Source organism: Drosophila rhopaloa, unplaced genomic scaffold (genome assembly GCF_018152115.1).
Source record: "Drosophila rhopaloa isolate 14029-0021.01 unplaced genomic scaffold, ASM1815211v1 contig_178, whole genome shotgun sequence".
NCBI classification, from domain to species: domain Eukaryota; kingdom Metazoa; phylum Arthropoda; class Insecta; order Diptera; family Drosophilidae; genus Drosophila; species Drosophila rhopaloa.
This window is the reverse complement of record NW_025335059.1, coordinates 3,733,821-3,750,378: the sequence shown is the minus strand read 5'-3', so window position 1 is coordinate 3,750,378 and position 16,558 is coordinate 3,733,821. Positions and strand designations below refer to the sequence as shown.

At 42.2% G+C, this 16,558-nt stretch overlaps 4 protein-coding genes across 4 annotated transcripts in view; 1 reads left to right on the top strand and 3 right to left on the bottom strand.

Annotated features, from left to right (window-relative positions):
* Window positions 1-7,935, bottom strand: part of LOC108037455 (serine/threonine-protein kinase par-1) — a 48,123-nt gene extending 40,188 nt beyond the window's left edge. The window contains exon 1 of the mRNA XM_017114013.2: window positions 7,420-7,935. The gene's annotated coding sequence lies outside the window, so the exon portion shown is untranslated. The remainder of the gene's footprint in view (window positions 1-7,419) is intronic.
* A 655-nt stretch (window positions 7,936-8,590) lies between these two features.
* LOC108037467 (ruvB-like helicase 1) lies at window positions 8,591-10,624 on the bottom strand. The gene is made up of 3 exons (XM_017114041.2): window positions 9,699-10,624; window positions 9,438-9,636; window positions 8,591-9,012 (listed from the first exon to the last, which is right to left on the bottom strand). Exons 1-3 carry the CDS (start codon window positions 10,513-10,515, stop codon window positions 8,658-8,660), a joined length of 1,371 nt encoding a protein of 456 aa, XP_016969530.2. The 5' UTR covers window positions 10,516-10,624; the 3' UTR covers window positions 8,591-8,657.
* A 529-nt stretch (window positions 10,625-11,153) lies between these two features.
* Window positions 11,154-12,485, top strand: LOC108037460 (NAD-dependent protein deacetylase Sirt6). The gene has a single exon (XM_017114034.2). It carries the CDS (start codon window positions 11,274-11,276, stop codon window positions 12,249-12,251), a length of 978 nt encoding a protein of 325 aa, XP_016969523.1. The 5' UTR covers window positions 11,154-11,273; the 3' UTR covers window positions 12,252-12,485.
* LOC108037459 (glycine dehydrogenase (decarboxylating), mitochondrial) lies at window positions 12,474-16,193 on the bottom strand. The gene is made up of 6 exons (XM_017114033.2): window positions 15,976-16,193; window positions 15,626-15,704; window positions 14,909-15,435; window positions 14,103-14,836; window positions 12,722-14,051; window positions 12,474-12,666 (listed from the first exon to the last, which is right to left on the bottom strand). The coding sequence occupies exons 1-6, from the start codon at window positions 16,150-16,152 to the stop codon at window positions 12,556-12,558; spliced, it is 2,958 nt and encodes a 985-aa protein (XP_016969522.2). The 5' UTR covers window positions 16,153-16,193; the 3' UTR covers window positions 12,474-12,555.
* Window positions 16,194-16,558: the final 365 nt, after the last annotated feature.

Genomic DNA, 16,558 nt, shown 5'->3' with positions numbered 1-16,558 from the left:
GTGTGTGTAGAGTGTGTTGCTGTGTGTGTGCAAGCTTTGCATATTTGCTACACTGCTCAAAATTTGTGGAGAGGGACGGGGTGAATGCAGGCAAAGTTTGCCACCCTTCGAATGGTTTGCCCTTTTCTGCATTATTTTATTTATACTTTTTTACGCCGCCCTGGCAACCCACAATATAACCCATATAACCCAATACATATATACATATGTACCTATTTATACAACTATATTGTGAATATATATATATTTATTTATGTGTGCAGGTTGGGCTGGCACACATATTCGCATATTTTTTTGATGAGCCTGCACGGCAAAGTGGCTGCATTTTCACCCAGATTTAAAATGATTGCACATGATGGGGAGCTCAAAAGACAGGAATGGCGAGAGGAGGTGACAACCCTGCCCGGGGATATGTTTTTTTCCCACCCAATGTTGCGCTTTTTGGCGCCACCGCCTTTACCTGGTCCACTGAAGCAGCCATTACGATGCCACCACCCATCATGTGTCGGTTTCGAAAATAGTTCAGCAAACTTTGTAGTCCCCGCTTTTTTGGTGTTAAGCCCCGAATATGCTGGCTTCTACGGATGGAATGTAAATAAACAACTTGCGGTGACTGTGATGGGGGAAAAACTATGACACAAATGAACTGGCAAGTTATTTTTTGAATCAGCCTATAAAAAGTGAGCTTAAATCAGAGGCGTGACGATACACAAATATCAGACACAATCGCAATCACAATCCATTCTTAAAATCAAAGTTATATTTTATTAATTGTTTAATTTTTTAATTTTGAGCAATTGTGGGTTTTAAATGTAAAGAAAAAGAACAATTGACGAGAATCTTTTGGTGGCGAATCTGCGTCCAACATATGATTGTTTTTCGATTTATGTTGACAGAATATTTATCACAAAATTTTACGTGAATATCTTTTAGATATCTTTGAACCTTTTGAAAAATGCAAATCGATTGAAAATATTAAACCATTTCCCTGGAAAGTCTGATGGTTACGTTTTCCCTTTATAACAATTCTTTGTGATGCATTTATTTCAATACCCCTTTACTTTCCATCACATTGCAAATTCCATTTCTGCGAACTTCTGTAATCTGCCTCTGGCTAAGGAAACCCATTTGAGGAATCCACAATAAATACTTCTAAACGGTTCGGTAGAGAAGCAAAGCGATTTCTGTCCCACCCACGCGACCTCAAGCTCCAGCATTACTTAATAATGCGCATAAAAATGCATTCCCAGCATCATCTGGTCGTCCCGATGCGGTCCATGTCCAGCCATACACTCAGGAAAAAGGGGATTCCGTGAACAAACTCCTTGGGAAATTGGATGTTTTTTCCCGCACAAAAATTACAACACAATTATACCTTTTGCTCGAGTGTATGCACCAAGACAAGGCGCTGACAAATGTGTGGAAAAAGGGGAATACAGACGGGCAGGATTCAATCCAGCTCCTTGAACTTTATGGCCAGGATGAAAGCAACAAAGGACATGGGGCCACAAAAGCATGTCGATGGCTGGCTGCACATCCCTTCCAGCTTTCCTCCGAATACATCCAGCCAAACAAACACCCGCAAACGCAAACACACCTCCGTGCAAACAACTCATCCGAGCGACTTGCATTCTTCTTCACCGCTTGACTGACAACGGACAGCGGCGAAATGCATTAAGACTTACTCTTGTTACGTAACCGAATATGTAAGAACCCTTTTCAAAATGCATTTTTAGGGATCTATTAATTTTAATATTTTTGTATTTTTAATTTTTTGGTAGGATGGGATATAACATAGAGTTTAATTGACCATTAAATAATATTTAACTATGCGATTATTTTAGACTGTACCATGCCACAGTTTCAAAGGCCAAGAAAATGCTCTTTGAAAATATGTATCCCATTACATTAGCAATTTGGTTTATAAAGTCAAAATACCTAGCACCTTAAGTGAGGCAACGCTATTCCTTCACAAGGAACTTATGTGTGCCTATGTACGTGGGTAACATTGTGGATTTCATTAAGCTCACAACCAGCATTTGAAGATGGGAAAGCGGGGAAACGGAGAAAAGCGGGAAATTCAGAAGGGAGCAGGTGGAGCAGCTACTCAAGTCGACAGCAACTCCCAGCGGCACCTCAACGAGCTAACAAAGTGCAAAGGCTGCCAGGTGAAAGATCCTCCAGAGAACTAGAGAATCGCTAGAGAAAAACAGACGGCGCAGCTCTAAAGTGTGTTTGTTTTCTTGCTTCTTTTGTTTGTTTGGGTGAGCTTGGTGGTGGCGGTGGTTGATTGCAATGCATGCAAAGTGTTTTTTTCCCACTGCAATATTTAAGAAAAATAGTTCTACATATAACATTTGTCTGGGCAGCAAGTAGGTCAGCCAGTTCCCATCCCTCAACCCAATATATGTGCCCAGAAATTCAATTTATTTGAAGAGTAGCAGGAGCAAAACGGAAAGTGGAGGAGGAGAAACGACTAAAAAACGTTGGCGTTGGCCAAACAAAATTCACTTTAAGCAAATCAAATTAAAATCAATTAAAATTAACAAGCAAGCAACCGGCAAACCAAAAGCTCCCCAGCACCCAACCACCCACACCAGTTTGCCCCACCGTCCACCGCCCATCGCTATACACTAGACAAAAAGTTTAGTTTATAACAATAAACGATAAACAATTTTATACTCAATAAACAAATATTATTATAATTATTCAACAGTTTTTTGGTAAGGCCTTTGCTTTCTTTTGTGGCCATTTTTTCTCTTCTAATTTAATTTAAGTATTAGAATACATATATTGTTTATATGGTGTTGTCCTTAAATACCAAACAATTTTTTCAGCGTAGACCCCCGAAGAAAAGCGAAATACCAAGCACATGAATCATGCATTTTTGCTTTTTGCCATGGCGCTCTTCTTTCTCACCTCTTGTTTCTGCATTTGTTGCTTCGGCGGTTAAGGTGCGGCAATAAGTAAATTGAGTCGCCCGCGCGTACCACTGAAAATTCGTTGATAAGCGCAGACTTTTGGGCAACCCAGGCCACAAGAAAAGCAACAACACTCAGCAAAAACTTCGGCGCGTAAGTGACAGCGAAAACGAGGAAAGTGCGAGGAAGACACACAGGTGAGAAGCAGAAAGAGACTGGTACATTATGTGCGACTCCAGGTAAGCAGCTCGATTGTTTGCAAATATTTACACCACCTTATCGGCACGTACGAATGTTCACACATAAGCACAAAAGTCAATTTCATGCACTGCAAAAATGTATCTCAAGACAAAATTGCGCTTTCTAGAAAGCAAGAAATTACAGAAAGACTTAACTTGTTATTATATTCCATCTACAGAGTTTGTATAAATATGAAAATATTGCAAGTTAAATGATTTTTAAATTCCAAGGCAAGAATTTATTATATTTTATGATGAGAGAGAGGTTATTATGAATACTTTTAATATTGAATCTGTAAAACACATTTATTTGTAAACTATATATTATAGGGTTAAATTATTGTCCTATTTCCTAAATTTGTTCAGGTCATCAAAGTCCTAAACCTAATTTTAAAGGATGTATTGCACTGAATGCTCCTATTTTTCCGCAGTGCTTTTCCTGCTGATCAACCGTAGGCTTTTTGTGTGCACAGAGACTGAAAAGAGCAGAGCGGAGCGTTTTGAGTTAAGTCACCGCGGCGCTTTTAACGGGCCCACTCACCTGGCGCGGCCCACTCACTCTCGAATTGGAGGTGTTGATCAGCGCTGCGCCAACTGATAGTTAGATACTCGTAGATAAAATAGCATTAGAGATTAATTGGGAACGTGCTGCAAGATGGCGCCACCTAGCGGCGCAGCTGAGGCGTATCCGAGTTGTCTAGCCAAAATAACTAGCGAGAAATTAAGTGCCGCTCGACACACTCAATTTCCCTCCTTTCCCCGCTTTCACCGCCCACACACTTTCGGCAAACAATGGCAAGGCAAGTAGCAAATTGTGTTAGAAACATTTCAAGTTTTTCATTTTGTGTGCGGTGCACATCTTGGGTTGTTTTTTCAATTTTATTGGCACAAGGTTAGAAGACCCAAAGAGAAGAAGCCCGAGACAAACGGGCTGAATAGGAGGTGGAAGATGAGGCACAAATGGCAAAGTTTATTATGCCATGGCTCATTGTTGTGGTGTAGTATGTGGCCCGAACCGAAGACCCAAAGTGCAATGAAACGAATACAAATGCAAATGCGGCAGAAATTCTATGATACAAAGTTCATGTCTTTAAATGAATTTAGTGAAAAATTCAGCTTGAATGAAATAGCTGGTAGATTCGGACTTATTGAGATAAGTCTTTTGTCTTCTCTAAAACTTTTACATTAAGAATTTACCAAATATCATTACTAATTTACAACTTAGTTTTGAACTTCGAAAAATGTTTAGATACTTTTTTCACTTTAATTTATTTATTTCAAACTTTGTTGACATGCTTCATTTGATAATATATGTATCTTATTTTATGTTTAAACCTGACTTTTCTAAGAAATTTCAAGTCTTTCTACCGCACCAAGAATCTAACAAGCTTCAAGTTTATGATATAGTTTAAAGACTGTTGAATAAATGACCAAAGACGGCGTTTTGTGATTCAAACCAAACTTTAAGGGGCTTCACAGGCCTCTAGAAATTTCTGCGGCACACAGGTTATTGAACATTAGTAACATGGGGTTGTTAAGAAATTTCGTGGTGCGAAAAGCATTAAGTTAAGAGATTCATTGAAAACATTAAAATTGGTGGAGGTTTTAATCAGGGATGTTGGCCCTTAAAAATCTGAATTATAGAAGTTGAGCTGAAAATGTGAGGCTTGAAGCAGAGAGTCTCGTGCACAAAGCCTCGAGCTGAAAGAGCGAGTGAGAGGGAACAAGAAAGAGTGAGAGCGAGACGCGCTCAGCTGAGCACATGACGCTTTTAAAGCGCGACTTGAGGCGTGGGCGACTTTGACAGCTGCTGCTCACGTCATAGTTTCCCCACAAACAAATCCACGCGGTGCACTACAAATGGTGTACTACTGTGTACTGTGTTGGTGTCTTTGCCTCGCTTACTATACAATTTTTTGTGTGGTACGCCTCTTTGTGTGGGTGGCGCTTACAAGGCTGTTTGCTGCACATTCACAAAGGCCCAAAGGCAGCGGGCAAAGCAGAACGCAGCTGTTGCTTTTGTTTGGCAGCCCAACAAAATGTTTTTTAGAAAACCGCTGCCACTGCCACAATTCCCGCCTCCTCCCACGCCTTCCACGCCCCCCACCGTACCCGTCCACCCACGCACCACAGTGGGAACAACCTTGCGAAGGGCAAACAATTACACCAAAGCATAAAGCAGAAATGGAACAGACAGAAAAGCTTCAGAAAAACTGACTTCTAGCGAATTTCAAACTGAGTTAAGATTAAGTATTTTAAAAATTGTTCTCTAGATGTTTAAAATTAATCGAAAGGACGTTCAAAGGGTATTAAACACATCTTCTAACGATTTAAAATATATTTAGTTAGCAATATTGAAAGAAACTCGACAACGATTTAAAACTCAAGTAAAAATTGCCTCCCTTTTTTTTAAAGTCTTTCCCAAATCTTTTCTCCTTAATTTGATCCTTAAAACTAAAGAAATTTCATTACGAAAAAATGTAAGAATAATAAATTTAAAATATATAGTTGGCCGATTCTCTCTGATTTCAATCTTCGCGCGGTAATTTCATTTGCAGAGGCTGTACTGTAATAATGGTCGTTGCGGTGTAAATGCAAAAATGTCGACGCAGCAGCGGCAGAAACGGACAATAAATAACTACGAGCGGCGGCTGTGACGTTAAGTAGCTTAGCGTAGTAAAGGAAAAACTCGGCGAACAACAATAACAGCCATAGCAACAACAACCACAACCAAAAGCGACGACTACAACTATATTTTAGCGCGCAGTTGACTTCATAAAACTAATTGCAAGCAAATGGACAAGCATAAATTCGCCTTATATCCAAAGGCCGGTACAGAAAAAAAAGTATTAACCAAAGGCAAAAGCGCAAAAACAACAAAGGAACTGCGGTGAAATGTAGTTGTTGTTATATTGGCCGTTGTTGTACAACGAACATAATTGTTGTTGTAGTTCATTAACGTCAACACCGCCACGCTCAAGTCGTTTTTCTGCTGTATTTTGTGTGTGTATTGGCCTTTTTGGTCGGTCTAAAACATTTTTGAAATAAGACGCAGCGGCACTGAAATGCTTTGCTTTTTACAAGGCGAAATTAAAGCACTCTATGATTAAATAATTTAATTTTCCTTTAACTTTTTTCATACATAGTTTATGAATTCTCACTATTTAGACTTTAAATATTAATAACATTTCAGTAACATTATTCCCAATTATTAAGATTGGTTTAAAAATTTTACTAGTTATGAATTTAGATTACATACAAAAACGTTAAGCTTCCTTGTGTTTTAGTTGACTCACTGTATCAAGCCTTCACTGTATAACTAAATTACATAAATTCCGATCAGACACGAGCCGGTTAACGGATCTTTCGCAGTGTAAGGCCAAAAACAGCGGGCGTGAAATAAAATTTGGCAACGATCAAAAGAGAGAGAGAGTGAAAGAGAGATGATTTTGGATCGTGGGCGAATCTGTTGCACAGAAAAAAATATGGTCGACATCAAGCTGAACTTGTAGATATATACATTTTCCTTATTAATTGTATATGTATGTATGTCAGCAAGGATCTCAAAGATCTTAAAATGTTCTACATACAGAAATACTTTCAATATTTTTAAAATCATGTTGAACATTAAAATGGTGGTATCATGTGGCATTTTCTTTCTGTGTACATGCGCCGCCGCCGGCGTCCCATAAAAATGTGTTGTTTATGCTTTTTGGCCAACTGCGGCGGCCAATTTTCGCCCGCAAGATTTTCGCATTAAAAATGGTTCGAAAAAAAAAATGGGAAATGATCTCCCGGCGCAGCTGCAAATGCTTCATCTTCTCGTTCTGATCAGAGCGAGGGAGTTCAACGCTTCGCCTCTTTTGTTTGTTGCTTTTTCTGTCGTGAATTTCTTATTTGATTTATGACCAGCTGTGTGTGCGAAGGAGACAGCAACTCGCCCATCTGGTTAACGCACAAAAATCAAATCACAACGTATGCTGGCAATTAATTATTAAGTCTCATAATCACCATTCATAAATAAAACAAACACCCAAGGCATTCCAATAAGAACACTTTCGCTTTCTTATTGGAGCCACGAAAGAGACACGAAAAAACAAAAAAACGAGACAGAAATTATGTAATTCCCGCGTTCGTGCTACTTAAATAATAATAACAGTTAATGCCAAAAAAAACAGAAAAAAGTGTAATAAGCACCCACACATGGCCAATTTTCTTATTGGGAGGTGCGGCCTCCACACACACGCACACGCACTTACCTTCTGTTGTATTTTTTGTTGTATTTTCGTTTGTTTGCCTTCGCTCTCTGTCGCTCTCTTTTGTTGTTGCTGCAGCTGATGCTTCTTCTTCAACATTGGTTCATTCATACAATAGATCCCAAATGTTTCCATTTTACCTTGATCCTGCCATCAGGATTGCATTGATTTGAGCCAAACCAAAATCCTTGGTTTTGTTCACACACAAATAAGCTGGAAACACACACATGTGTGTTAATAGTGGCTAATTACGCCGTATAGCAACAACAACTCGCGACTTTTATTATGATTTCACATTCTTTCAAAAAACCACACACACGCACATACACACACACAGACACAGTAAGTGCAACTGCCGGCGTTGTAAAAGCGAGACGCAAGATACGTGACGCGAGGGGTGAAGAGCAAAAAGAAGAAGACGCCCACACCGCGAAGCAATCGAAATCGTTAAATATAGTATTTACTTAAGCACTTTAGCGGAGCGTTGTGGCTATTTTTTGGCAGTACGCAGCTCGACGCTCGTTGAGTAACTGAACTCACCACCAATTGGAATTCTTGGCCAAACAACACAAACAGCTGATTTAGCAGGGTGAAAAAATTTAAGGTGGCAAAGTCCAGGGTTGCCACATCTTTGCGCTTGGTATTACCATATGGTGAAAACATTTTAACTCAACGAAAATTTAAATATTGATCGAGGTCACCACTGTGTGATAATGCCCGTTGGCAATACAGCGAATATATTGTGATTTATGTTGGTGGTACAGGAAGAATTGGGAAAGTGTGTATATGTCCTAGCATCAAAATAAAATATTTATAAAAAAACTCATGTGTGAATTGAAACAACTGCCAATTCTAAAAATAACAATCCTACCATCGTGGTTTTCCTCTTAACAGACTATATATCCCTCCATACCACGCCTGTTTTTAATAAAAGCCTTTTAATTCAACTACAAAAACAAATGATTCTACATTTTAACAAATTTGTCATGTAGTTAGCATGTAGATAAATGACCTAGTGTGTGCACATCAAAATTATGATTTGGTATAATTAATTATCGATAGCAGATGGTTTCCGATATCTTTGGCGCCCTTTTCAAAGAGTTACATTATATTTTCTTGCAAGCATTCACTTTACATTAGTAACAATAATTAAATAATTAAAAATACAACCAAATTGCTTATTTTTCTTTTAATAAGGAATCCGAGCAAAGGGAATTATAATTCAGCTGGAATCGACAAACTTACAACATAAACTTATTGTTCTTTTCGGACAAATGCTTCGAGGAGCGCTTGGCGTCGAGGAATAGCGAGTGCACGTCCTCGATGTCGTCCTTGCTGATCTGGCTGCGTCCGTTCACCTTGGCCATCTGGTGGGCCGGCGTCAGCAGCTGGACGGCGTAGCGCAGCGTGGAGCTGGTCCCGATCTCGCTGAGTCGCGCGAAGCCGTTCTCCTCCAGCTGCAGGCCCTCGGTCTGGGCACGCAGTTTGATGATCTGCTCCATGTCGGCGGTGGAATAGAGCAGTGTGCGGATGATGAGCAGGCGATCCAGCAGATCCAGTGGAATGCCGTGCGGCGAGACGATGTCGGTGGTGCCACTGTAAAGGGAAATAAGATGAAAACAGAGCTCAAGACAAATCTAAAAAAATGTATTTAGTTGCTTGCTAAATATTTCATTAGGTCGTTTAAAAAAACTCTGTTTAATGAAGCAACTATTTAGTTTAAAATATACTTTAATCAAGATTTAGAACAGGTATTTTCGTGTTATAAATAACATAACACGAAAAGTAATGATTTAGTTCAAAAATCAGCACTGTTGCTATAACAACTCTAACAAAAAACTTATACATATTATCCAGTATTGATTATTATTTCTTTAACACCTAAAACTTCAATTAATGCAATAATTCAAGTTTAATATGTTAAGATAAGTCCCTTTAATTTAACTAGTACCTAAAACAGGATTTATAATTATACAACATAATTATGCAATTCAGAATTGCATCCCATAAATTCTTCTTACCGAATCACACAGCGTCCGCGATTGGTGGCAAAGATCACAATTGGAGCGATGGGAGATTCCAGCGACTTGTGTAGATAGGTGAAGGTCTCCAGATCGAGCATGTGGATCTCGTCGATAAAGAGGACTCCGGGAACCAGCTCGGCTATGCCCTGGTCAATATACTTGTTCACCACCTTGTTGATCTCCAAGCGTAGTTTGTCTGATTATCAAAAGAGTAAATTAGTTACTTCATAGGAAAGTATAGGAAACACCAAAGCGTACCGGTAATTTCGGTTTTCTTGGGCTTCATGAGCTGGCCCATCATGGAGAGCACATCCTGGCCACCCTGAGGACGAGCATTGGCCACATCCAGATCGTGCAAGGTGACATCCTGGATAACCTCCTTCTTCTTGTGGACATCGCCCTTGGGCAGCGGCACATACTCCTCGGTCTCCAGGTCGAATTCGGTGGCAAAGGTGTCACTGCGTCCCTGGCGCTTCACTGCTCCACTGTTGGCCTCTATGTAGATGACATCACCCACCTCCACCTTTTCCTTTTGCAAAGCATCAAAGATGCTGGGATCCAGTTTGAGTTGTTTGGTGCCCTTGGCCGTCTTCAGGCCGATGACCACATTGCTGATGGTCTTGCCATAGCCACCCATGGGATTCTCCGTTTCCACGGGAGTGAGCTCCGTGACCTCGCCCTCGTAAACCTCCTTGGTCTCGCGGATGCGGAGGCCAATGGACCGACGAAAGTTCTCCATCAGCACCTCGGTCTTCTTGATCTCGTTGCTGAAGACCTCCGAACCGACCATGGGGCAGAAGGGCACCTTGTTGCCCAGCTCCTGGGCGATGGCCAGTGCAATAGCGGTCTTCCCAGTCCCAGGTGGACCGGCCAGGAGCAGGGCTCTTCCGGCCATCTTCTTCGACTTGATCAGATCCACCACGATGCCGGCTGCTTCGCGGGCTGCCTTCTGGCCCACCAAACCGGCAGCACTGTGCACCGCGGCCCCCATCTCGTCCAGACCCAATCCCTTCACGTGGCTGTGGGCCGCAATGCGCTGAGTGCGCACGGTGCTCTTGACTTCCTCGATCTTCATGGCGCCTCTGAGTTGGAGTCCTTGCTAGTGGCTTTTTATCCTGATTCCGGTTGCAGCTGCTCTTCGCCAGCGGGAGATGTGAACTCAAGCGTTGTATCGATCTAACGAGCTGTCCTGTTGCCTGGACGAAATTTGTTTTGTGCCGGCAGATGCGAATTGGAAAACAGAAGCACACTTTGTTTCGATAGGCTCCTGGGATGGTCACACTAATCTAAGTCCAGATATGAGTATATCGATACACTAAACTGTCTCGCGTAGGAAGTAATCGCGCGAAGTATTTAAAAGTTTAAAACAGTTTTAGCCTCAACAAAATATATGTTATTAAATACTTCATATTATATCAATAAACATCTTAAAATATTATTAGATTAAATTTTAGTTTTCTTCGAAGAAAATAAATGCGTAATAAAAACCTGATCTTTTTAGAAAGAGAATATATAAACAAAACCATTTCAAAATTTGCATAAAAAAAGAAAACTATTAAAAATAAAAAAATATGACTGAAACCATTACGAAATTGGCACTTATATATGGTGATACTTATATATACTTATTTAAGGTGAAGAAAAACTCTCGATAATCATTCTTGCTGTGCTCAGTGTAGCTTCATTGCGCTTTGAGGTATTTTACGGCGTTCAGCATATGGTCATATCATAAACAACATAATCTCGATGGTCTGGCCGCAAGAAAACATAAACAAATCAATATTTAAGGGACTTCTTCAAGACTATTAAAGAAAATCAAAATAAAATCTAACCATGAGTTGCAACTACGCGGATGGACTGTCAGCCTACGACGACAAGGGAATCCTGGGTGCGCCCGAGAGTTTCGACAGCGATGAGGTGGTGACCGAAAAGTGCCAGGAACTTGCTGATTTGATCAAGAAGTCCGGACACGTTGTTCTTCACACTGGAGCAGGGATCAGTACATCGGCAGGAATCCCAGACTTCCGGGGACCCAAAGGCGTTTGGACCCTGGAGGAGAAGGGCGAAAAACCAGACTTTAACGTCTCCTTCGATGAAGCCAGACCCACGAAGACCCACATGGCAATTATATCTCTGATCGAGAGTGGCTATGTGCAGTTTGTTGTTTCCCAGAACATAGATGGACTGCATCTGAAATCCGGACTGGATAGGAAATATCTCTCCGAGTTGCACGGCAACATTTACATCGAACAATGCAAAAAATGCAGACGCCAATTTGTCAGCCCTTCTGCTGTGGAAACAGTGGGGCAAAAATCCCTGAAACGTCCCTGTAAATCTTCTATGGATAGTAAAGGTCGGAGCTGCAGATCGGGTATTCTACACGATAATGTTCTAGATTGGGAACATGATCTGCCCGAGAACGACCTAGAAATGGGCCTGATGCACTCCACAATCGCCGACTTAAATATTGCTCTCGGAACCACTCTGCAAATCGTTCCCAGTGGTGATCTTCCCCTGAAAAATCTCAAACGCGGTGGTAAATTTGCCATTTGTAACCTACAACCTACAAAACACGACAAAAAGGCAAATTTAATCATATCCAGCTATGTGGATGTGGTTTTGTCCAAGGTTTGCAAATTGTTGGGTGTCGAGATCCCCGAATACTCGGAGTCCTCTGATCCTACCAAGCAGTCTAAGCCAATAGAGTGGACCATACCAACTAATAATGTAAATATCTTTCACAAAAAGTATAGGACACATGTGAAAGACTCGAAAATTGAATCTAAAGCCAAGAAAACTAAATATAAGTAAGTTTATAAAAAAAACCTTATTTATGTAGAAGACAACCGTATTCTTTTCTAAAGAAAATAATATTCTAAAAAATGCATTTATCCATACTGACTCGAAATGTAAATTAATTTATTACCCTAAATGTACATTATCTACTTTAAAAGTCCCATCCTATTTTGTTAGCGCAATGCCACATTTACTGAAGAAGTTAAATGTTTAGGAATAGTAGAAAAATAAATTTTATACGAAAAGGTACTTTATCGGGTTTTATTAAAAAGTAAACGTTAGCAATCGCGTAATAAGTTGGTCTTAGATATAAAGCGCCTTATAAATCAGGCAATATGGGTGGGCATGTGCAAACAAGGTGCTTGTCGCCATAGGCATCATCAATCCTGCCCACAGTGGGCCAAATCTTGGCATCTGGCTTAACAAAGATCTGTAAAAAAAAAGTAAATTAAGATATGTTTAAAAACTATTGAAAATAGACTTACAGCTGGGAAGGCAGCCTGCTCCCGTGTGTAAGGTCGATCCCACTTGTCCGAGATGACTTGGGCTTGGGTGTGGGGAGACATCTTCAGGGGATTCACTGCCTTGTCCATGCGACCCGCCTCAATCTCGGCGATCTCCTCTCGAATGGAAATCATTGCATCGCAGAACCTATCCAGTTCCTCCTTATCCTCGGATTCCGTGGGCTCGATCATCAGGGTTCCAGCCACGGGCCAGGACATCGTAGGGGCATGGAAACCATAATCCATGAGCCGCTTGGCCACATCCACTGCCTCGATATTGGCCGTCTTCTTCAGATCGCGAATATCCAAAATAAACTCGTGAGCCACCAGCTGCGAGTTGGGTGCCTTGTAGAGCGTCTTATAGTGCTGCTCCAACCTCTTGGACATGTAGTTCGCATTGAGGATGGCCACCTGGGTGGCTCTCTTCAATCCACGACTGCCCATCAGTTTGATATAAGACCAGGATATGGGCAAGATGGCTGAGCTGCCGAAAGGCGCTGCGGAAACCACACCGAAACTGTGCTCCTCACTGCTCAACGGACTGACCACCGGATGACCTGGTAGATAGGGTGCCAAATGGGCCTTCACGCCAATGGGACCCATTCCAGGACCACCTCCGCCATGCGGAATGCAGAAGGTCTTGTGCAGGTTGAGATGCGAGACATCACTGCCATAATCTCCAGGGCGACACAAACCCACCTGGGCATTCATGTTCGCTCCATCCAGATACACCTGTCCGCCATGCTTATGAATCAGGGTGCAAATATCCGCCACAGTTTCCTCGAAAACTCCCATTGTGGATGGATAGGTGATCATTAAACAAGACAGCTCACGGGCATGCTCCTCCGCCTTGGCTCTCAGATGGGCCATGTCGATGGAGCCATTCGATAATATCCTAATAGGTTCCACCTTCATGCCCGCCATTTGAGCAGACGCTGGATTTGTGCCATGAGCAGAGATGGGAATCAGACAGATATTCCTGTGACCTTCATTTCGGTGCTCGTGGTAACTCCTGATGGCTCTCAGTCCGGCATACTCTCCCTGGGCACCTGAGTTGGGCTGGAAGGAGATTTTGTCGTATCCCGTTATCTCACACAGATCGTGCTCCAGTTCGCTGAACATCTGATGGAAACCCTGGGCTTGTTCGACGGGAGCGAAGGGATGGATATCGGTAAAGTGGCGGAAGGAGCAGGGCATCATCTCGGTGGTGGAGTTGAGCTTCATGGTGCAGGATCCCAGTGGGATCATCGAGTGCACGAGAGAGATGTCCTTGTTCTCCAGCTTCTTCATGTAGCGCACCATGCGGGATTCACTATGGAAAAGAAAGTCAGGATAGAGTTTTTTTTAGAATTATAGATCTCACCTGTGATAGCTCTGGAAAATGGGATGTTGTAGATAGGGGGATGTACGCAGGAATTTAGAGTTCTCAATGGAGTTCATGAGGACATCACGTCGCGCCAGGATTTGTTCCACGGTGGCCTCCGCCTTGAAAACCCACAGCAGATCGTCCACATCCGCCACACTGACCGTTTCATCCAAAGCCACGCCCACAGAGCCATCTTCCAAATACCGGAGATTAATGCGCTTGTGCTCGGCACGCTCTTTAAGATCCTCCAGAGATTGATTCCCGGCCAGTTTGATGTGCAGCGTGTCGAAGAAGTTCTTATTGATCACCTCGTGTCCTGCTCCCAGGAGTCCAGTTTGCAGGGTCAGCGTGAAGTGGTGGATGCGATTGGCCATGGCCTTCAGTCCCTCCGGTCCGTGGTAAATGGCGTACATGGCCGACATATTGGCCAGTAGAGCCTGAGCCGTGCAAATATTGCTTGTGGCCTTGTCCCTTCGGATGTGCTGCTCTCTGGTTTGCAGGGCCAGACGATAGGCATCATTACCATCCATGTCCCGCGTCACGCCAATCATTCTTCCGGGCATCAATCGAACCAAACTCTGTTTGCAGGCGAAGAATCCGGCATGGGGACCACCATAGCCCAGGGGAACTCCCAAACGCTGGGAGGTACCCACGGCAATGTCTGCCCCGAATTCCGCCGGAGGACGGAGAAGGGTCAGCGACAACAGATCGGTGGCCACCACCACAAGGGTCTAAAGGGGGAAAACAGAATTAGGGATTATATTCCTGGTCCCTTATCCTTAATTGCTAATCAATAAACTTACTCCATTTTTTTTGGCCAAAGCTGCTATATCCTCAAAGTCCTTGACATCACCATGAGTATCTGGATATTGCAGCAGAATGCCAGCCAACTCGCGACTGGGGAGATCGGCCTGTTCAATGGGTCCCACCACGATTTCCAGCTCCAAAGCTTCGGCTCGTGTTTTGACCACCGACAAGGTCTGTGGATGCACTCTGTTGGAGAGGTATAGCTTCTTCCGTTTGTTGTGCCTTGTGGCCAGACACATGGCCTCGGCTGCAGCAGTTCCCTCATCCAACAGAGAAGCATTGGCCACATCCAAACCAGTGAGATCGGATACCAAGGTCTGATAATTCAGCAGCGATTCCAAGCGGCCCTGGGCGATTTCCGGCTGGTAAGGAGTGTACTGCGTGGTCCAACCCGGATTCTCAAACATATTCCGGATAATCGTGTGCGGCACATGGCAGTTGTGGTAGCCCATTCCGATGTAAGAGCGCCACAGCTGATTCTTCAGCGAGATGTCGCGTATACGGCGGATTAGCTCGTGCTCATCTGCGGGACGTAGTGGAAAATTGTTGTCAGCCAGACAGTCGGAGGCAGTCAAAACAGAGATAAGTCGCAGAGACCCCGCTGAACCGGGCTTATCACGGGCTTATCACCGCCTGCGAACACGCCAGGGGGTCCATTGCCTTAGCGCCTATTTTCTCAGCTATTTTGGGACTCAAAAAATAGCGCTACTTACTCAGGGGTTTGGCCAGGTCGAGTTCCCTCTTAAGTTGAATGCTCTGGGGCACGGCTTTTTCCGTAAGCTCAGCCAGGGACTACAAAATTGAAGTAAATGAATAACAGATGGATTTTACACTTAACTTATTTAATTTAGATAGCATTCTAAAACCTTTTTTTTAAAGAATGCTAGTGGAATATATTGAAATATAAGTTTCACAATACAAAAACGCATTAACAAAATGTAAATATTTTAGTGTTTGATAAATTAAGCAAAATATTTACTATTTAACTATAGTCATTCTAATTTTAACTGAGTGCTGAGAAATGAGGTCCTTGAAAAAACTATGCTTTTAAGGATCTTCTTACCTTAAAACCCAAGGTATCCAGCATGGCCACCACATCCGTCTTGCGAGGTCCTATATGACGACTAGGAAAATCCGATTTGGTGGGAAATAAAACCTCCTCCACAGGAGTGGTGGCCAAAAAGCGATGACCACATCTCAGCAGTAGACCTCGACTGTTCCTTCCCAAAAAACGTTGCATGGTTCAAGCGAATTAACTAAGGCACGTCCACGCCACGCGGATTTCAATCAATGACTGATTTTAGGCTGGAAATATTTTCCCATTTCAGTTGATAAGGCTGGCACTGATCATCTCAGCTTATCAGTTGCTCTCTCCATGAGAAGAAAATATTTAACCCTCAGAAACACCATTAAGACTTAACATTTGTTTTTCAATATTTTCGTTTTATTTCAAAACTTAAAACTCTTCAACAATTTGTAATAAAAATATTTTCAATATTATTTTTTTACCAATTCGTTAGCTTGTGGTTTTTCTTAGAGAAACATCAAACAATAACAAAAATGGTTTACAAAAGTGTCTCGCTAACAAGAAAAACATCATCACAACAAAATTGGGGAACACAATTCAAGATAACATTAATCAATAT

What these genes read in the sequence shown, in the direction of transcription:
- LOC108037467 (XM_017114041.2), bottom strand. Translation starts at nt 10,515, where the DNA reads ATGAAGATCGAGGAAGTCAAGAGCACCGTGCGCACTCAGCGCATTGCG. An exon ending in CAAGAAAACCGAAATTACCG is followed by an intron (nt 9,637 to 9,698) that starts GTACGCTTTGGT and finishes TTTGATAATCAG; the next exon opens with ACAAACTACGCTTGGAGATC. An exon ending in CGCGGACGCTGTGTGATTCG is followed by an intron (nt 9,013 to 9,437) that starts GTAAGAAGAATT and finishes TTCCCTTTACAG; the next exon opens with TGGCACCACCGACATCGTCT.
- LOC108037460 (XM_017114034.2), top strand. Translation starts at nt 11,274, where the DNA reads ATGAGTTGCAACTACGCGGATGGACTGTCAGCCTACGACGACAAGGGA.
- LOC108037459 (XM_017114033.2), bottom strand. Translation starts at nt 16,152, where the DNA reads ATGCAACGTTTTTTGGGAAGGAACAGTCGAGGTCTACTGCTGAGATGT. An exon ending in CGACCTGGCCAAACCCCTGA is followed by an intron (nt 15,436 to 15,625) that starts GTAAGTAGCGCT and finishes TACGTCCCGCAG; the next exon opens with ATGAGCACGAGCTAATCCGC. An exon ending in AGCAGGCTGCCTTCCCAGCT is followed by an intron (nt 12,667 to 12,721) that starts GTAAGTCTATTT and finishes TTTTTTTTACAG; the next exon opens with ATCTTTGTTAAGCCAGATGC.